An 18,966-nucleotide genomic window follows, 5' to 3' on the forward strand; every position below is an offset into this window, starting at 1 on the left:
ATCCCTTTTTACAATAAGGTGATTGATAGTTAATCTCTCTAGACACACACTGGCACTGTTACATAATCGTCCAATAATTTTAAACCCATGCAGATGGGTGTATTACGTCGACAAAATAGAGCTGTAACAATGACATTATATTAATATTGAACTCTTAATTTAAATGCATATACTTCTCGATTTGGAAGAAGTGTTTAAGTGCATATAGTTTCAACAGTTCTGGAGAACTAAAACTATGCCAAGAATTTTTTTTTTGTATGTACGTAGAATTGATTCAAACGCCTGTTTAAGAAACATCGTTCAATTAGACAACAAGTCCTTACTATCTACTGGGCCAGAAAATTTAGTGTTAGTAGTTAATTGTCAAACAGAAAACATATACAATAATAATATTCTAAATGGTCTCATCCTACATCTCTAGTGAGCAACTTCCAAAAAAATTAAACCAGCACACCAAAAAAATTAGGCTCCCAATGCCACCATAGATGCACCACTCAGAAGCCAAATGAATGCAGTTAACGAGGCTTTCATAGTTCTACTTTGCCATTTGACTTGAAGACTTCCTTTCAAGTGATCTAACCTTCTCAAGCAGCTCTTGGATGGTATTTGATGCTTCCTAAAACCAAAGACAAATCTTGAGAACAAAAAGACTAAAAAGTAAAAAACAATTTATTTAAAGCATTTGTAGTGCGAGTGTTACCAGATTTACACAGACATCCAATGAAAATCTACTATTTTATCATGTCACCTCACTTTTGTAAAAGTATTTGGAAACGAATATCATATGGAAAATGGTAGTTTCTCATTGACGCTTATGATGTATGCCCATTAAACTCAAAATTTGTAGCACTTTTTAATAGACTAATTTACATGCACTAATGTTGTAAACAATTTTACACATGACACGTAGATATTTGTAGATTAGATATTTTAAGAACTAACCTAAAAGTGGCATTATGACAAATTTGATTGCAGGATGTATAAAAAGAAATTTACATTGTCGACGTATACCAATTAAATCATTTTTAATATATTTGAAAAGAGGGGCATAAGATAAGAACGACAAACCTGAAGCTTCTTTCTCAAACTTTTTTCTTCAGCATTACGTCTATCCCTCTCTTCAGAGAACACGTCAATAAGAGTTTCTTGTTCCTTGTTCAAGTCATCTAACTTTTGTTCAGAATCACGGAGCTGATGAAAAAATAAATTTTAAGAAATATGTTAAAATTAAGCAGGAAAAAGCAAATTCTAATGTTAGATGAATTTATCAGGTGCCGTATTCAATGCCCTCAAATCATGTTTCGATTTAATCTACAGCGTTATTTCTATTCACCCCAACCATAATTTGGACACAACTTGCAAACGACGTAAGCATAAGATGGCGAAAATGGTAAACGAAAATATGAAAAAAGCTTTGGGATCACATGGTGTAGTAACAAGTAAAATGAGTGTATAAAAGCAAGCTCAACAATATGCGCCCTAGCATTAGCTATAGGGTGAAAATTGAGATCAGACCATATTACATATCACACAATTTAGTCATTCCTACCCATCTAAATTGTTGTCAAAATTTGATGTCAATTGTGGGTCTAAATAACACAACTCAATATGGAAATGACTTTTATGGTCATTTTGGTTCAGAGGACGAGAGAGGAGGGAAGGGATTTTAGATGTGTTGTGTTTTGATTGGAGTAGGGTGGAGAAGGATTTTAATGGAGGGGAAGAACGCGCTTACTTTTTCACCATTGTTATATATACTCCATCCGTTCCAAACTATACGTCACTTGAGCAATTTCACGTAGATTAAGAAATGCAGTTAATGTTGTATAGAAAAGAGTAATTGAGTTGTTTTACAAAAATATCCTTCACTAATGGTATGGAAAACATAAATTAAAAGAATTGGAAAAAGATAAAGTAATAAGTAGTAAGGGGCATAATAGGAAAATTAACATTAATGATTCCTTGATATATTGTAAAGTGAGCTAGTTTAGCTTCTTCAAAAAAGGTGGCAATAAAGGTGGGCTAGTTTAGCTTCTTCAAAAAAATATATAATTTTGTCAAAATAAATCATTTTTAATTTAAGGATATTTAGTCCAATTTTTGAATAAATTTCTCTACGCATTTTGTTTGGCCATCTCGCCTTTTCCTATTCCAAAAGTTGATTGCCCACAATGAAAAAAAAAAAACAGTACAAAAGAAAGTGAAAAAAGGTGGGTGAAAGGCTGAGATTAAGGCATAATTGACAGCATAAAAGGTCATTTGCTCATACCCGGGTTTCCAGAGATTTGCACTTATCTTTCTCCTCGTCTAAAGCTTGCAATACTTCACCTATTTCTTCCTCTTTCTTCTCTAATCTAGAATCCAGAAACATTTAAAATGGAGAAGGATAAGAGTGAATGAATTATAATTATATTCAATCAATAAACCAGTATATGCAGTTAGGTTTCTAAAATTACAAAATACCTCTCCTTCAACTCGTGATTCTCTTTTCTTAGCTGTTCTAGAGATGATAAATCGGCTATTGGTTGCTCACGAACATCTTTTCCCTGAAATTCAACTACTGATTCTGAGACATTTTCAAACATTACAAAACAAGAAAATTCTCAAGATACAGTGCCTTTTAGGCTCCTAGCCATCTTGACCATAGTCACAATGCAGTTTTTTTATTAGTTCTACCAAAAGTCATTTTGAGATATCTATATTGTTCACAATTTCATTAAATTAAAATCATGAATGCCTTGAATTACACATTATGGCTGATGGTTTACCTCATAGGATATTACCAAAAAAATCTTCCAACATAACATCCAGTACAATTACACTAAAATGCTCTATAGATTAAACCTATGTGTTTAAATATCCTAACAGCATTAGTTATAACCTGGACATTAAATAGTTTAAAATGCAAATCGCATACCACAATGAGCTGGTATCTGTTTCAGCATGCTTGTGTATCTAGAGTATTGTGATATTAAGACATATAATCCTCAACTCTCATTGCTTAATGTTTAAAATGACTTAAGGCCACTGCTTTAACCTGAAACCCATGTTATACCCACCCCCTCAGAAATAAGACCTAAGCCCTGCAGATTTGGATGTTAAAAAACACCTCGCTTTTAATATTGATGTTTTAATTTTCTGGCACTCTTCATTCATTCATCTGGATAAACGCAGATGAATGACATATAGATTACCAAATCCACCCTTAAAAGTTGCAAAACATAGATGTATACTAGCAGAAACAGAGAGACGACAGAGAAATAGAGATATGACAATATGAACAACCTTTGGGTTAGATCCTTGTGTAGACTCCTTCCCAAATGACTTTCCAGCACTAGATATATTTCGACTATCACCCTTTGCTTGGTTCTTTGACGAGACATTACAATCTTGATCACTTTCATCATCAGCATATGATGATTGTTCTGATGAACTTTGGTTCACTGATGAGCGGCCATTTCTGTGTTCACTATATCTTTTTGTTTCTGTTCGTAAACGTTTCTCTTTCAAGTGTGAATCGTCTGATGCGAATGCTGTTGCCTTGCCATTTGTAGCGGAACTTTTCCTTTTCGATTGAGATGATTCTGGAACAGGATCGGGAGATGCCTCTACAAAACAAGTTACATTGTTGAGCAAGCATGATATGAAAGATTCTACGGCAAATAAAGTCCTCAAACCTTTACCAGCAGAACTACCGTTTTGCTTTCTATTTCGATTTGAAGTATATCCAATTTTATCGCAGTTAGCTCCCCTAAATAAAGTACAAAAAAAACAAATTAGTAAAACAACAACTCATAGTTTATGCAGGTAATATCTTGATTCATAAATAACCCAATGACAAATCAAGAATCACCAGTAAGTTTTCTGCATTTGTATAAGCCGTTGCTCCAGTCTTGATAAAACTAATGTACGTTCAAAACCTTGCTTGTCATGGGCAGGTTCAACAAAGTTGGCTTCCAACACACCTGTAAATACAAATGACCGTTATGTTAAATATGCATAATCGATTTGATAAGAGGACCTCAAAAGAACAGAGAAAATGCCCCACCTATGACCCCACGGCCACCACTTCCTGCTGGATTCCAGATCCTCCAGAATGGCTGAAAATCATTAAAACCACAAGTAAGCATAACTTGTATATAAACCTTACAGAAATATCAGAACAGATCCCAACAGACACAGAAGATTAATAAACCTTAACAACAACACATGAGACAAACTGCAAAATGATGATGCTAAGAAAACATTACAAATTATTATATATTGTTTCTTAGCCAGCAAGAACAATAATAAAATTATGCAAGTATATAAAACTTGTGTTCTAAAGTCAAATGGAATAGTAGATTGAATCAGCATAGACACTCTGAAAAGGTTTTTTTTAAATAATCACAAACGCACTCAAACCACATAAATTTTAAAGGGGGAAGGGGCAGGGACGTAAAACCCTGAAAGGGAAAATAATAGTGTTCCTCATCCTTTGCTAATCATAATAAACTCTACCTTGATGAGTCGATTCTTATGATAAACATTGAACCCTGAAACATCAATATGATGTTTTGCATCCTTGACAAATCCGATAGTAACAGTAGCAACCATCTGTCACAAAAATTTGATGAAATCATACTGCTGTACAAGTTATGAAAAATCACTTCAAATTAATTTAATGGACAGTACATTTGAATCCTTTAGAAGCCCATCAGCAACTCCAGATTGAGGCCTGTACGTGACCTCCTGAGAATACATCATATCATTGACTATATTGTGATGCAAAACATCTTTCCCACGAAGAATAATTCGGAAACCTTGAGGAATCCTCAGATATAAAATTGAAGCGTAACTCTGCATTGGCAATGATAAAAATAATAATATTATTAATAATAGTGAGAAACATTATAACACACACACACACACAAGTCAAATACAGGCCTATACTGAATATGAAATTGGGCCTAAAAAATTGTTTGTTCATTATTTCAAATAGATTTCTTTACAGATTAATTCTCTATTTTCAACTTTTGGTTAATTTACACATACAGCAGACCAGGAATGTGGGAATCAGATTAATGTGTTGTTTTTCTTAAACAACTAGCAATGACAGTTACTTGTATAGTACTTACCCTCAGTGAATGTCGATAAGTTAAGAAGTGAGTAGAGTTGGGATAATCTTGGGCCATCTTTATGTTTTTCTCATCTCGATTTACACCTTGTATTTGAATATCCTGAAATAAAAACAAACAAAAATGTATATGGAATTTATTTCGTAAAAATATATTTTGGAGGGACAAGGAGCATGTGTATCAGTTGGTGGACGGACATACATGTGGATCTTCATCAAAATTGAGTTCCAGCTGACCTTGGTCATCCTCCCAGAGATTGTATATAATTACCCGTGTACCTTGGTTTTTCAACAGGTTGAACTAAAAATTGGATAGGAGTAAGAACAACAGTTAATTGACATACAAACATATAACTTGATGACATGGTGACATTGGGTATTAAGGACAGAGAAAAAGAAATGTCAAAACATAAAAGGATAAGATTGATCCCCCCCCTCCTCCTCTAAATACCTGGCTAAGAAGGTCGGCCTCATCAGAAAATGGTGACCACTGAACAACTGTCTCAACATTATTGTTCCAGTCATCCAGAGAAGTTCGCAACATCTTTTTCCATCCCTGTCCATCTTTTTCGTAGTCCAGCTTTTGTTTTCAGCATAAGCAACAATTAGATGGCAACAATTAGATGCATAATAGAGAATAAAACTTTGAATAATCAAATTCAATAAGAAAACACCTAGTCCATGAATGTCATGTCTAGCAGAGAATTAACGATTAAACTTGATGCGACTAAGTGAGATATCAAATAGTAACTTCAGATTTATGTAAAATTTATAGAAACAATTATTGACATGGTGGGACCCCTTCCCGGACCCTGCGTATGCGGGAGCTTTAGTGCACCAGGCTGCCCTTTTGTTTATAAGCTTTTAATCCAGAAATGAGTTTTGTAAAACATGTATTCGGTAGAAACAATGCAAGTGTTACACTTGTGTAAGACAGAACAAATTACCATGGGCACTACAATGTCTTCCTTCCCTGTATTCCTCAAAAATGTATAAGACAGCAAGCCTATGCTCCGTGTAGGCCTGATAAAAATTTCCAGGTCACCTAGTTAGATACAGAAGCATGCCTAGAATAGCGAAGATTATCAAATATGAATATAATAGAGTAGACGCATAAGCCAGACAAATCCATCCTCAAGCACAGTCATTGGGGGCTTTGGGGTTTATTTGGATTTGTCATATTACATGAGCTCTTAAAAAGGTGTTTGGTCAGGTTATATAAATAAAATAAAATAAAATAAAATAAAATAAAATAAAAAAACTTTTTTCGTTTGAGTAGAAGTAAGACTGTAAGGAATGTAAGTTTAGCAAAAGGAGAAGCATGCCTAGTTCAGAGGTGAAAGTCAGATAACATTTAAATATCTTGGGTTCATTGTACAAAATGATGAAGAAATAGAGGGAGAAGTAAAGCATTAGATTCAAGTGGGGTGGATAAAATGGAGGAGAACGGGTTTTATGTGATAAAAGTACAGCTCCAGTTAAAAGTAAAGTTAGTTTTACCGGCCAAAATTGAGAAACCTGAGAATTTTGTAAACACATGGAACCTCCATAAACTCAATAATATCCAAAAAAAAAAAATACAAAACACAATTAAATACTATGTTCAAAGTAACTATCTAACATTCTAGCTAAGTAACAAATTCTAAAAAACTAATTCAGAATTCAATTCTCCCTATATGCAGAGCACATCTCAAACTTGTAGGCAAAATTGAATGAAGCAGTGAGAAAAATCAAACAAACCTCTTCCCATCTTTTCCTTGACAACAGGAGAACACAATTACATCTGCTCCAAGCCTCATGGTACTTGTTTTAAAGCCATTTCCATCTATCACATGAAGCCGTGAGCAAGAAAAAATCAGTATGCCGTCTAAAATGAAATACTTAACAATTATCTTCTATTAAAGATTTACATTGTCCAATTGTATTTGCCATCTTGCTTTTCTCAGAATATCCCAGTGACATGCATTGACGAATTTTATCAGGATCCATCCCACCGCCGTTATCTGAAATAAGAATGAACAGTCAAACTTTGAAATTTTTTAATGCAGAAACGGAAAATAAGGCAAGCGCGAAACAATTTTGTAAGGTTTATATTCTGTGCAAGCTGTGTTACATAAAGTTCGGTTCTGTTATTCTGTGTTGCTAACTAAGTTAGAAGCAACTTAAGCTTGCATAGTCAGGTTATGAAAACCTGCATTGCCCTCCGTACTTCATAACAAAATATGACAATTTCAGAAATCTAATGATTTCTCTAACTTTCTCTCTCCACATTGGTTCTTATCATGGTATCCCATCCAGAGCTTATTGTTGTCGTTAACAAGTCGTTTTCTATGATCTTTGATACTTCACGTGCACTTGTTCGCTCTCTAGAGTCACTCTCTAGATGTTCAGTCGTCTGCGTGAGGGGTGTGTTGGAAGACCCATATCAATTAAAGATACGGTTTAAGTTAGTTCTGTGGAATTTGAGTTCTAAGAACACTATGAACTATTACTCTTTTTCATTTTCGTTCCCATAGATTGAAATAAGTTAATAATTGATAGATTAAAATACCTTCTACTAGCAGCATCCTGGAGCCATCTTTCTTACTCGCAAGCATATCTACATTTACATATGTGGCACCATTACAAACCTGAAGTCCAACTCAAGTAAGTAAAGGAGGAAAATAGTGACCAATTCACAATCAGTGCTTTATTGAAAAGACGTGAAAAGCAAGGCATACCTCATCCAATGCATTGTCCAAAAGTTCAGCAAAAGCTGCAGAAAAACAGCAAAGGTTAATGGTGATGAGTCTCTAAAGGCTAGGCGGAATAGAAGTTTACTCAAAATTATGAAAATGGCTAACAACAGTTACAAATATGCTCGGTTTACCTCCAAGAGCCCACTTATGACTTGTGGCATTAGAATGTAGAAACTTCGGGTGAACCCTGACATGATCCATACCAACTGCAGATTTTACAAGAAATGTCAGTCTATCGTCGCAATCTCAAGAGCATGGTCCAACTCAAAGTACCATCCCCCTTATGTTTGAAAGCCATACAAAAAACCAATTTTTGACCAAACTCTGGATTACCAGGCCCCCTTCCCCTGATAAGGGGAGGGCTAACACAAACACACACACACACACCAAAACACACAAAATTACAAAAGGAGTAAAAAAACAAACAAAAAACATAAAAACAAGAAAAATGTTTAAAACAATTTAAGGTAACTTGCATTCTGAAACAATGCCATAAAAGATCCATACAAAATTTCCCTTCTGAAAAGTCTTCCAAAAATAAACACTAACATGCATGATATGGATCTGTTTGGATGAGTCATCAAATCAAATGTAAAACTGAATCTTCTAAAGTCATAATTACCCAAAGAAAATGCAATGTGGTAAAATTCACAAAACGCAAAACAAGATTCAAAAGTACAACAAAATAACATAAACAACAACAAAAACCCTAGAAGGAAAAAAAAAAAACTTACCGGTTGAAGATTCGAAGGCACGAGCAGGAGAACCACCATAATCACCGGCTTTCCAAAACTGCTTACAACCCTTAAGACTAAAGCTAACACTTTTATTCAACCGATTCGATGTAGAAGCCCATTCCGGCGCAGGCAAAGACAAAACACCATTATTGACCGGCGTCGACACCGGAGAAGGAGAAGGAGCAAGAGGACTGAGAAATCCCGCCGGTAAAATAGCACCACCTTTGTCATTAACCTTTCTTTTCTTGGAAGGACTTTCCGCCGTAGCGGTAGCAACAACCGAATCTAAATCAACATCGGAATCGGAATCACTGAGTTCGATGACCGAGTCAGGTATCGGAGCGGGTGAATTTGTGTTTCTTCTTTGTCTTCTTCTTTCGGCATAATTGTCGAATTGTTGTTCTTGTTTGACAGAAACTTGTTCCATGAGGGTGAAGAGGAGAATACGAGAATCGAGAATATTCTCAAAGATTTAGCCACGTTTGAAAAGTGAAACTGAAAGTGAAATTTTGACGTTAGAAAATAAAACGAGGAAAGGAAGGTTGAACGATTCGTAATGAAACCTTTGATTTGTAGAAGAAAAACAAGCGAATTATGGTTTAGGTTTTAATAATGTTTGGGTTGCTTGTAAAATTGGGATGCAATTATTATAAAAAAATTATTTAATTGAAATTATTTAGGGTCCGTTTTGGTACCAGAATTAGGAGGGGAGGAATTTTAACGGAGGGGAGGGGAGATATTTTAATTAAAAGTGTGTTTGGTTCACAAGGGAAGGGGAGGGATTTTAAAGTTATTTTACTGTTTTACCCTTAAACTTAATTAAATAATGATAATAAAGTAACGAAACAATAACGATGATATAGACGATGGAATAATGGATTAGTAATAGGGTTGTTACAATTACAAGTTGTAATAAAAGTTGTTACAAGGAAAAAATTGTTAATAATATTGAATAAAAGTTGTTACAAGAAAAAATTGTTAATAATATTGAATAAAAGTTGTTACAAGGATAATATTAAGATTTTAAATTAATATAAAGATAATTTTGGCAGTGCAACAAAATTTGCTCCCCTCCCCACTGTAACGCCCTCCTTGTTATTTAATTATTTTTCTTGAGATAGAGTCAAATTATATGATTTATTTAATTATGTGATATGTTGATATTTTATTGAGTGGCTTTATTTTATTATTTATTAGAATATATTTAGTGGGAGAATATAATTAGTGGAATAATATATTTAGTGGGAGAATATAATTAGTGGAAGAATATATTTAGTGGGAGAATATATTTAGTGGGAGAATATAATTAGTTGAAGAATATATTTAGTGGAAAAATATAATTATTTAGAATAATGAGGCTTTGGGGCAGAATTGGAATTAAGAGAAATTAAATAGGTTAAGGTTTATATAAAGAGGAGAGTCAGAGTTAGAAAAGAAGGATTACGTGCAAACTGTTTTTGGGAGAAAGAGGAGAAACCTAGAGAAAGAGGAGAAACCTAAAGAAGAGAAGAACCAGAGAAGAGAAGTCTGTAGAATCCTTGCAATCAATCAATCTAAGGTAAGGGTGGGACAATCATTCAATAATCTTGAGTCTATGATTCTGAAAATTTCATTTAACATGTTGTAGGTTTAGTTTTTGAGAATTGGAGAATTAGGGTTAAGAGTGATAATTGATGATTTATGTTATGTTGTTGTTGATTTGTGGTTATTGATAATTGTTGTTGTTAATGTCATATTATGAATTGGGTATGAATTATGTTGAGTTGTTGTTGTTGATTGTGATGGTTTTGAATGAATGTGAAGTTTGAATAATATAAGTTGCTTTTCCTGATTTTTTCTTATCTCTGCCCCGAATTTTGAAATAGAAACTGGTATTAATCGGTACAGAATTGGTCTTATATGTAAACACGAAAGTTGTAGGTATGGACGAAAGTTGTAGGTATGGATGTTAGTTTTCTAATGTCGTTGGTCTGACGTCAGAACGATTTATAGAACTTGAGTTATGGTCAAATTACTGCACGTAGGTCACAATGAATTTTTATGGACTTTCTGCACAACTTTTTCGAATTTGAAACGAAAACTGGTATTGATCGGTACAGAATTGGCCTTGGGTGTAAACATGAAAATTTTAGATAATTTTGTTAGCTTTCCAGTGGCTTTGGTTTGACGTGAAAATGACTTTTAGTTTTTGAGTTATGATGAAAATACTCTAAGGAGGTCTTAGCAAAATCGTACAGTGACAGCATTCTCTGTTTCATGTTTTTGCGTCTTTTTCACACGTCTCTGTTTTAAATTGGTCTTTGGTATAAACATGAAAGTTGTTGATAATTGTGATATCTTTCTAGTATCCTTGGTTTGACATAGAAATATGTTATGTATAATTTATTATGTTTTTACAAAATTGCATGATGAATTGTTGATGTTTGAATATGATGTTATATGATGAATTGTTGATGTTTGAATGTAATATTAACGATGATCTGTGAAGTTGTTATAAGATGATTTAATGTTGTTACTGATGATATATATATGATCGTATATGCATTATGTGAATTATAAGTGATGTTTTGAGACGATGATTACATTTTGATATTGTTATATCTTGAGATTATTGATGTGTTGCCATGTTGTTGTTTACTATTGATTAAAGTTGCATGTGTCGGTCTAAGTTGTGAGATGTTGATCCAAATTATTGGAGTCATATAAGACGTTCACGTTGTCTAAGTTGTAAGATGTTGAGTCTATGCATACTCATTTAAAGACGAGGGCTCATGCCCTAGGAGCTTTTGCTCAATAGCGACGAAGGCTCATTCCCTAAGAGTATATTTATGCTCAAAAGCGACGAGAGCTTATGCCCTAGAATGGTACCACATGCATGAGTAAAATGATAGAGTTGCATCGTCGAGTCAAGTTGTTAAGTTGATTTATGAAGTTGATATTGATGTTGATTATGAAGTTGATTATGATGATGATAATGATGTTACATGACCATTGTTATGATAGTTTGATGATGTTTATGTTGTTAAATACAATTGTTGAATTATATGCTTAACATTATTGTTTGTGAATCTCACCCATTCTGCTTGGAAATGTTGTTCTTCGTATGAGTAACTTGCAGGTGATCGAGAATAAGTAGTTGTTGATTGCTGTCGTGAGTGGCTATCTCTCACTGTGTCTTTAGGTGCTCTGATACGTAATGAGATGGGAACTTGTGTGGCTATTTTCTATTCCTTACGTACTGCTTATGATTTTACATGACTATGATTTAGTTTTTGGATTATTACGAGATGTGTTGATGAGGCCTTCGTGCCAAGACTAATTATATTGTTGAATTAAAATCCGCTGCAAAGTTTTTGAATATTTATGTTGATCAATTTATGAAGGATGAATTGTTATTTATTCCATTTATAATTTTCAAAAAGTGCGACATTTCGTTTATGTTGAATGACTCTGATATATATGTGAAATTTTTATGTTGGGAAAACAGGGTGTTACACCCACCCCTCCCCTCCTATTCTAAAAATTGAACCAAACACTTCAAATTAAAAATCTCCCCTCCTCTCCCCTCCAAAACTCTCGAACCAAACTGACCCTTAATTGTTTAGGTGGTCAATGGAGTGTATATATGGGAAATTAGGTAGAATACGTTGAGACTATTTAGGAATAAAAAAATTTATAAATAAAGATCTGGGAGTTTTTTTTATAGAGAAAATAAGGAAATCGATAGGTCAAAATAAGTTTGTTTTTTGAATGAAGGTCAGAATAATTTAATAATGTGATTAAAGTTAATGGTTTTATTTTTGTTACGGTTAAGAAAGTCAATGGTGGATAAACAAACGAAATAATTTATAATTGTTCGGATGGAATAGTGCACGCTTGTTAACTTGGATCTTCACATTTTTGTGATATATACTCTCAATAAAATATAAGATATTAATTCATATTAGGTTTAATTGCAGTTTTGGTCCCCTTATTTTTACTTTTTTGCAGAATTGATCACCCTGCTTTAAAATTCGATTGTTTTGATCCCTCCATCATATTTTTGAACTATAAAAATGTGATGTGATAAATTTTAAATGTCGAGGAATATGATATGAAGATAGAAAAATATCAACATCGATAAAATTGTAACAAAATTCTCTTAAAAACTTCATTTAAGACATATCATGTCGCAATATGATAAAAATAGGGGGACCAAAACTGGGGACCAATTTCGCAATATGATAAAAATAGGGGGACCAAAGCTGTAATTAAATCTATTACTAATTACAAAACTATTTTTATTCATATAATCACCAATCATAAAATGACAATTAACACACATTAATGTTAATTATTGAAAAAATATATTATAGGTCAAAATAAGTTAATAATGTGAGTAAAGTCAATGATTTTTTTTTTTTACGGTCACGAAAGTCAATGGTGGATAGACAAACCAAATAATTTATAATTTTCAAACAAAAATGTGCATACTTGCTAACTTGGACCTTCATACTTTTATGATACATACTCTCATCAAAATTTAAGATATTAACTGATATTAATTATTAGAAACCATTTTTATTTGTATGATCGTCAATCATAAAAAGACAATTAACACGTATTAATGTTGATTATTGTATTTCAAAAAAAATAATGTTAATTAAATTCAATCATAAAAAGACAATTAACACGTATTAATGTTGATTATTGTATTTCAAAAAAAAAATAATGTTAATTACTGAAAAAATATTTTGTTTCCTTTCAGATGATCATTAATAATATTACGTAATAATTGACATTCTTTCAGATGATCATTAATAATATTACGTAATAATTGACATTAATATTCGATACACATAGAGTCTTCATATAATTGAGGATTTTTTTTTAACTGATATTAATTATTAGAAACCATTTTTATTTATATGATCGTCAATCATGAAAAGACAATTAACACGTATTAATGTTAATTATTGTATTTCAAAAAATTATAATGTTAATTATTTAAAAAATATTCTGTTTCCTTTCAGATGATCATTAATAATATTACGTAATAATTGACATTCTTTCAGATGATCATTAATAATATTACGTAATAATTGACATTAATATCCGATACAAATAGAGTCTTCATATAATTGAGATTTTTTTTAAATAATATTAATAAAGAGCAGTGTTATTTGAACGGCCATTTTATATGACAACTTGTTGAACAACTAAAATATACAAAGAAATGTATGTTTTGGCAGAAAAATCAAAGCAATAGAGAAAGAAAGAATGAGAACATGATGTGAGTATGAGAGAAAAAATTATTATAAAAGTTGTCACAAAATAGCTGTTCAAATATCATTCTTCATTATAAAACGATCCAAAACAATTTTTTTCAACCTTCATCACCACATGCTTACTAACATCTCTTACACTTTTACACTTTCACAATCAAGTCTCATCAGGTCACTTTCATTTTGTTTAGCTTAAATCAAGCATATTTTAACTCGAATCAAATATACTTTTAGCCACATCATGTTCGCTCATTACCAACTTTTGTAAATATCCAATTTCAATATGGATTTCTTACTAAGACCATTTTCAATGGAAGAATCTTAAACTTTTAAAACTTTGGTGCCTATCATGTACCCCATTAGTGTTTAGTGTATAAGAATAGAGAGTCTTATTTAATTTAAATTTAATTGTTTAGAGTTTCATGGTCAATGGAGTGTATGTATGAGAAATTTGGTAGAATATGTTGAGACTATTTAGGAATAGGATTTTGTTTTATTTTATATATAAAGAAAATATGGTGTTTTAAGAAGATTTTAGGTTGATCTTTATGTTATTTCAATTATATTTTAAACAAATTTTCTTATATGATGTTGTTATATTGTCGGTGTTATTAAAAAAGATAATAATTTTTATTATATTTGTTACATTATTGTTGTTATTGAAGATAATCTATATCAAAAAAATTATATAAATATCGTTTTTAATTTACACAGTTTTTTTTTATAAAATATCATTGATAATCTACACGTGTTAGTCTAATAAAAAAACGGAAAGACGAGCACGTTTTTGCTAGTATGTATAAAGATTTGGGAGTTTTTTTTTTAGGATTTTGTTTTATTTTATTTTATATATGAAGATTTGGGATTTTTTTTAGGATTTTGTTTTATTTTATTTTATATATGAAGATTTTAGAGTTTTATTTAGGATTTTGTTTTATATATGAAGATTGGGGAGTTTTTTTTAAGATTTTGTTTTATTTTATTTTATATATGAAGATTTGGGAGTTTTTTTTAGGATTTTGTTTTATTTTATTTTATATATAATGATTTGGGATTTTTTTTATTCTATAGAGAAAATAAGGAAATCAATAGGTCAAAATAAGTTAATCATGTGAGTATAGTTAATGATTTTATTTTTTTTTACAGTTAAAAAAGTTATTGGTGGATAGACGAACCACATAATTTATAATTGTCTGGATGAAAAGGTGCACAATTGTTAATTTGTTAACTTGGACCTTCTTATTTTTGTGATACATACTCTCGTCAAAGTATAAGATATTAACTCATTAATTATTAGAAAATCATTTCTATTCATATGATCACCAATCATAAAAAGACAATTAACACATATTAATGTTAATTATTGAAAAAAAAAAGGCTTTCAGATGATCATAAATAAAGCTTATCATAAAAAGACAGTTGACATATATTTGGTGGTCAATGAAGTATGTATATATGGTAAATTAGGTAGAATATGTTGAGACTATTTAGGAATATGATTTTTTATATACAAAGATTTGAGAGTTTTTTTTTAGGATTTTGTATTATTTTATTTTATATATAAAGATTTGGGATTTTTTTATTCTATAGAGAAAATAAGGAAATCTATAGGTCAAAATGAGTTTGTTGGTGGTGGCCGGAGTTCGAATCTCAAACCTTGCATATATTATGCATTAATGTCCTTACCAACTAAGATAAGTTCACGGAGACTTGTCAAAATAAGTTAATAATGTGAGTAAAGTCAATGATTTTATTTTTATTTTTTACGGTTAGGAAAGTCATTGGTGGACATACAAACAAAATAGTAATTTATAATTGTTTGGATAAAAAGGTGCACACTTGTTATTTTGGACCTTTATAGTTTTGTGATACACACTCTCATCAAAATAGAAGTTATTAACTCATATTAATTATTAGAAAACCATTTTTATTCATATGATCACCCATCATAAAAAGACAATTAACACATTAATATTAATTATTGAAAAAATTTGTTACAGGTCAAAATAAGTTAATATAAGTTAATAATGTGAGTAAAGTCAATGATTTTATTTTATTTTTTTACGACTAGCAAAGTCAATGGTGGATAGACAAACCAACTAATTTATAATTGCGTAGATAAAAAAGTACACACTAATTAACTTGGACCTTCATTTTTTTTGTGATAGATACTCTCATCAAAATATTAGCTTTTAACTCGTATTAATTATTATAAAACCATTTTTATTCATATGATCGTCAGTCATAAAAAGACAATTAACACATGTTAAAAAACAAACCAAAAACATTTTTTTTCCAACTTTCATAATCACATGCTTACTAATGGGTTAACAAACAACACTTCATTTTCTCTCTCACTCTTCCCCTCCCTCTCCAACAAGCCGGTCCTAATTTTTTCTTCCAGTTTCTTCATTGAGGGGTGGTTTTGGGTCAATTTTTGACCTGAAATCACCCCCTCATCATCTTTTTCTATCTGTTTCAATCTAAATAAGTGATTTTCACATAGATCTAGGTTTTTTCATTGTGATTTCATCATCTAAGTGTGGTGGTTTGTTGTTCGTCGTCTTGTGCGACGCTGTTTGATTTCCCGTCTTCTTGCGGTGTTCATTTTATTCGTCTTGAAAGATCGATTTTTCAATCAAAGATTTGGGCGTCAACGTTGCAGGTCCGGAGACCATGGATATTCCGGTCACTTTAATTTTAGCATATATTTTTGTAGGCATTATGCCGTTATATGCTATTAACTTGGATGCTGTGAGTTTGTTTGCAGATTCATCCTTTACGTTTTTAGCGGTGTTGAATGATGTAATCTCTCGATTTGAATGAATGAATATCAACTTGTTTTTGTCAAAAAAATAAAAATAATCACATGCTTACTAACTTCTTTTACACTTTCACAATCAAGTCACTTCAAAGTCTCTTTAAGTCACTTTCATTTTGTTTAGCTTAAATCAAATCTACTTTTTGGCAACTCATTACCAACTCTTGTAAATATTCAATTTCAATATGGATTTCGTACTAAGACTATCCACAATGAAAGAGTTTTAAATTTTTAAGACTTGGTACCTGTCATGTACCCCAATTCGGGAGAAAAGTTGTTTAAGTCTTACAAGACTCAAGATCTCACTTAAGACCCACAATCTTAAGTGGAACCCATAATTTTTTTAAATTACAAAATTGAAATAAAATGCTATAAAGTTATTGATGGTTGATCTTATTTAAGAAATTTGTTTTAGATGTTAGGGTTGAGAGATTTAATGCTTGTTAGGTACTACTGTTAAAAAATTATAATGAGTGATGTGTACACGTAAAACATATTTACGTACCTAAAAATGAGTATCTTCATTGTGGATGCTCTAACATATTCACTCGTCTTAGTGATTTTATTAAAAAAAAAGAATATATTTTGTGTTTGTTTATTGTAATAAAAATCAATTTATTTTAAAAAGAATTAGTTTGTTTAGATATAACTATGTAAAAATAATTTTCTTCCTTTAAAAAAATAAAATGGAATTTTTGTTCAAAAATACTTCAATTTTAAGACCAGTTGTTTTCTCTCCCCTCTAAAAGGTTTTTTTTTTTTTGTTATAAAGACATAAAAGAGTAAAAAAAATATTGAGATGTCAAATGAATAGAATAAGACATAATTGTGTTTTCTCTGAAAATTAAGTTTTCATAACTAGTGAACAGACCGTGTTTTTTTCTGACAAATAAGTTTCATAATTAGAGAATAGATTATCAAATTTTATTGAAGATTGTTTTACTTTTCCCACTCTAAATGTTGACTATCACTTTTCTCACCCTATGTGATACTCGTGCGCCCTGTAAAATTCTCAAAATACCCTTGGATTTTGTAATCCAAATTCTATACCCAGAAATTTTCGGATTTTATAATCCGAAAATTCTTTTACCATAATTTTAAATACACTTTGGTTTATTTTATATTATTTAGATGCAAAAATCGTAAAATAAATGCAAATATAAACAAAAATGATACACATAAAATCTCATTTAATTATTATATCGATACATTTACAATAAGATATGTTTCTTGTCTATGGAAGAGGATTAGGATAAAACTAAATCTACTTCAGAAGAAGACGGGGTAAAGCAAAATCTGGGGGAAGGGACTGAGGTAAAAGTCATGTGTGGCTATAGCCATCTGCTCCAGAAAAGAGATCACTTTTGTCATTTTTAGGTGTTTGTCTTAGATTTTTCAAACAAAAAAAAAATGACTCTAAAAAAAAACTATTAGGATTAGGTTTTCTCAAAAAAAAAAATAATTAAAAAACAAGAAGGTAAGACATAAATTAGTAAAAAAACATTTTTTTAAAAAAATGATTTTTTTTAAAGTAAAAAAACATAATTGACATCAATTTTTTTTTAAATCTCTAAGTTTTTTCAACATAAAATCTAACTTAAAAAAACAAACACACCCTTAACTCAAACCTATTATTGATATTGCTACTAAGTCGGTTAACAAATATCATTATTATGCTTCTATTATTGCTTGTGTTCAGAAGTTATTGAGAATTGATTGGGAGGTGCAGTTATGCCACTCTCTCAGAGAAGGGAATGTTAGTGCAAATTTTTTGGCTAAATTGAGTGCGGCCAACGATGATAAGTTTAAGATTTGGTACCGTCAGAAGACTTGAATTCATTTATTTTAAGGGACTCCTTAAAAATTCTTTATCGTCGGGACTAAGTTTTTTTTTTTTAAAAAGTGTGAAGAGATTCTAGAAAAGGTTACCCACTTGTGTGAAGAGTGTCTAAGTAAGGCTTTAAAAAGTAAACTCTTTAACAAACAATTAGGATTAGTTTTTCTCAATTTTTTTCTTAAAAAAAAAAGTTTTTCTCAATTTTTTTTCAAAAAAAAAATTTAAAAGTGATTTTTGATAGTAAATAAACATAAATGACTTCATTTTTTTTTTAAATCTCAGATTTTTTAACATAAAATCTTAGAAAAAAACAAACACACCCTTAACTCAAAAACCATTATTGATCTTGTTGCTAAGCTGGTTAACAAGTACAATTGTACTTGTTAATATAAGCATAACAATTGAGAATGGATTGGGAGATGATGCAGTTATGCCACTCTCTTAGAGAAGAGA

General features: G+C 31.2%; 1 protein-coding gene across 3 annotated transcripts; it reads right to left on the reverse strand.

Moving 5' to 3' along the window:
• Nucleotides 1-238: 238 nt before the first annotated feature.
• LOC146934073 (protein MICRORCHIDIA 7-like) lies at nt 239-9,187 on the reverse strand. 3 transcript variants are annotated; one of them, XM_085705919.1, is made up of 20 exons: nt 8,589-9,187; nt 7,986-8,060; nt 7,837-7,871; nt 7,668-7,746; nt 7,027-7,119; nt 6,857-6,941; nt 6,064-6,139; nt 5,568-5,696; nt 5,319-5,417; nt 5,118-5,219; nt 4,675-4,839; nt 4,501-4,596; nt 4,049-4,100; nt 3,854-3,965; nt 3,696-3,751; nt 3,286-3,608; nt 2,464-2,546; nt 2,270-2,354; nt 1,069-1,191; nt 239-616 (listed from the first exon to the last, which is right to left on the reverse strand). In XM_085705919.1, exons 1-20 carry the CDS (start codon nt 9,016-9,018, stop codon nt 536-538), a joined length of 2,379 nt encoding a protein of 792 aa, XP_085562045.1. In that variant the 5' UTR covers nt 9,019-9,187; the 3' UTR covers nt 239-535. The 3 variants fall into 3 exon arrangements, with proteins under 3 accessions (XP_085562045.1, XP_085562044.1, XP_085562043.1); XM_085705918.1 differs by having other exon boundaries at nt 3,684-3,751; XM_085705917.1 differs by having other exon boundaries at nt 3,286-3,751.
• Between the last annotated feature and the right edge of the window lie 9,779 nt (nt 9,188-18,966).

The sequence above is a fragment of the Medicago sativa genome, chromosome 4 (genome assembly GCF_051527215.1).
Source record: "Medicago sativa cultivar Bolivia chromosome 4, Bolivia_mono, whole genome shotgun sequence".
Classification (NCBI taxonomy): domain Eukaryota; kingdom Viridiplantae; phylum Streptophyta; class Magnoliopsida; order Fabales; family Fabaceae; genus Medicago; species Medicago sativa.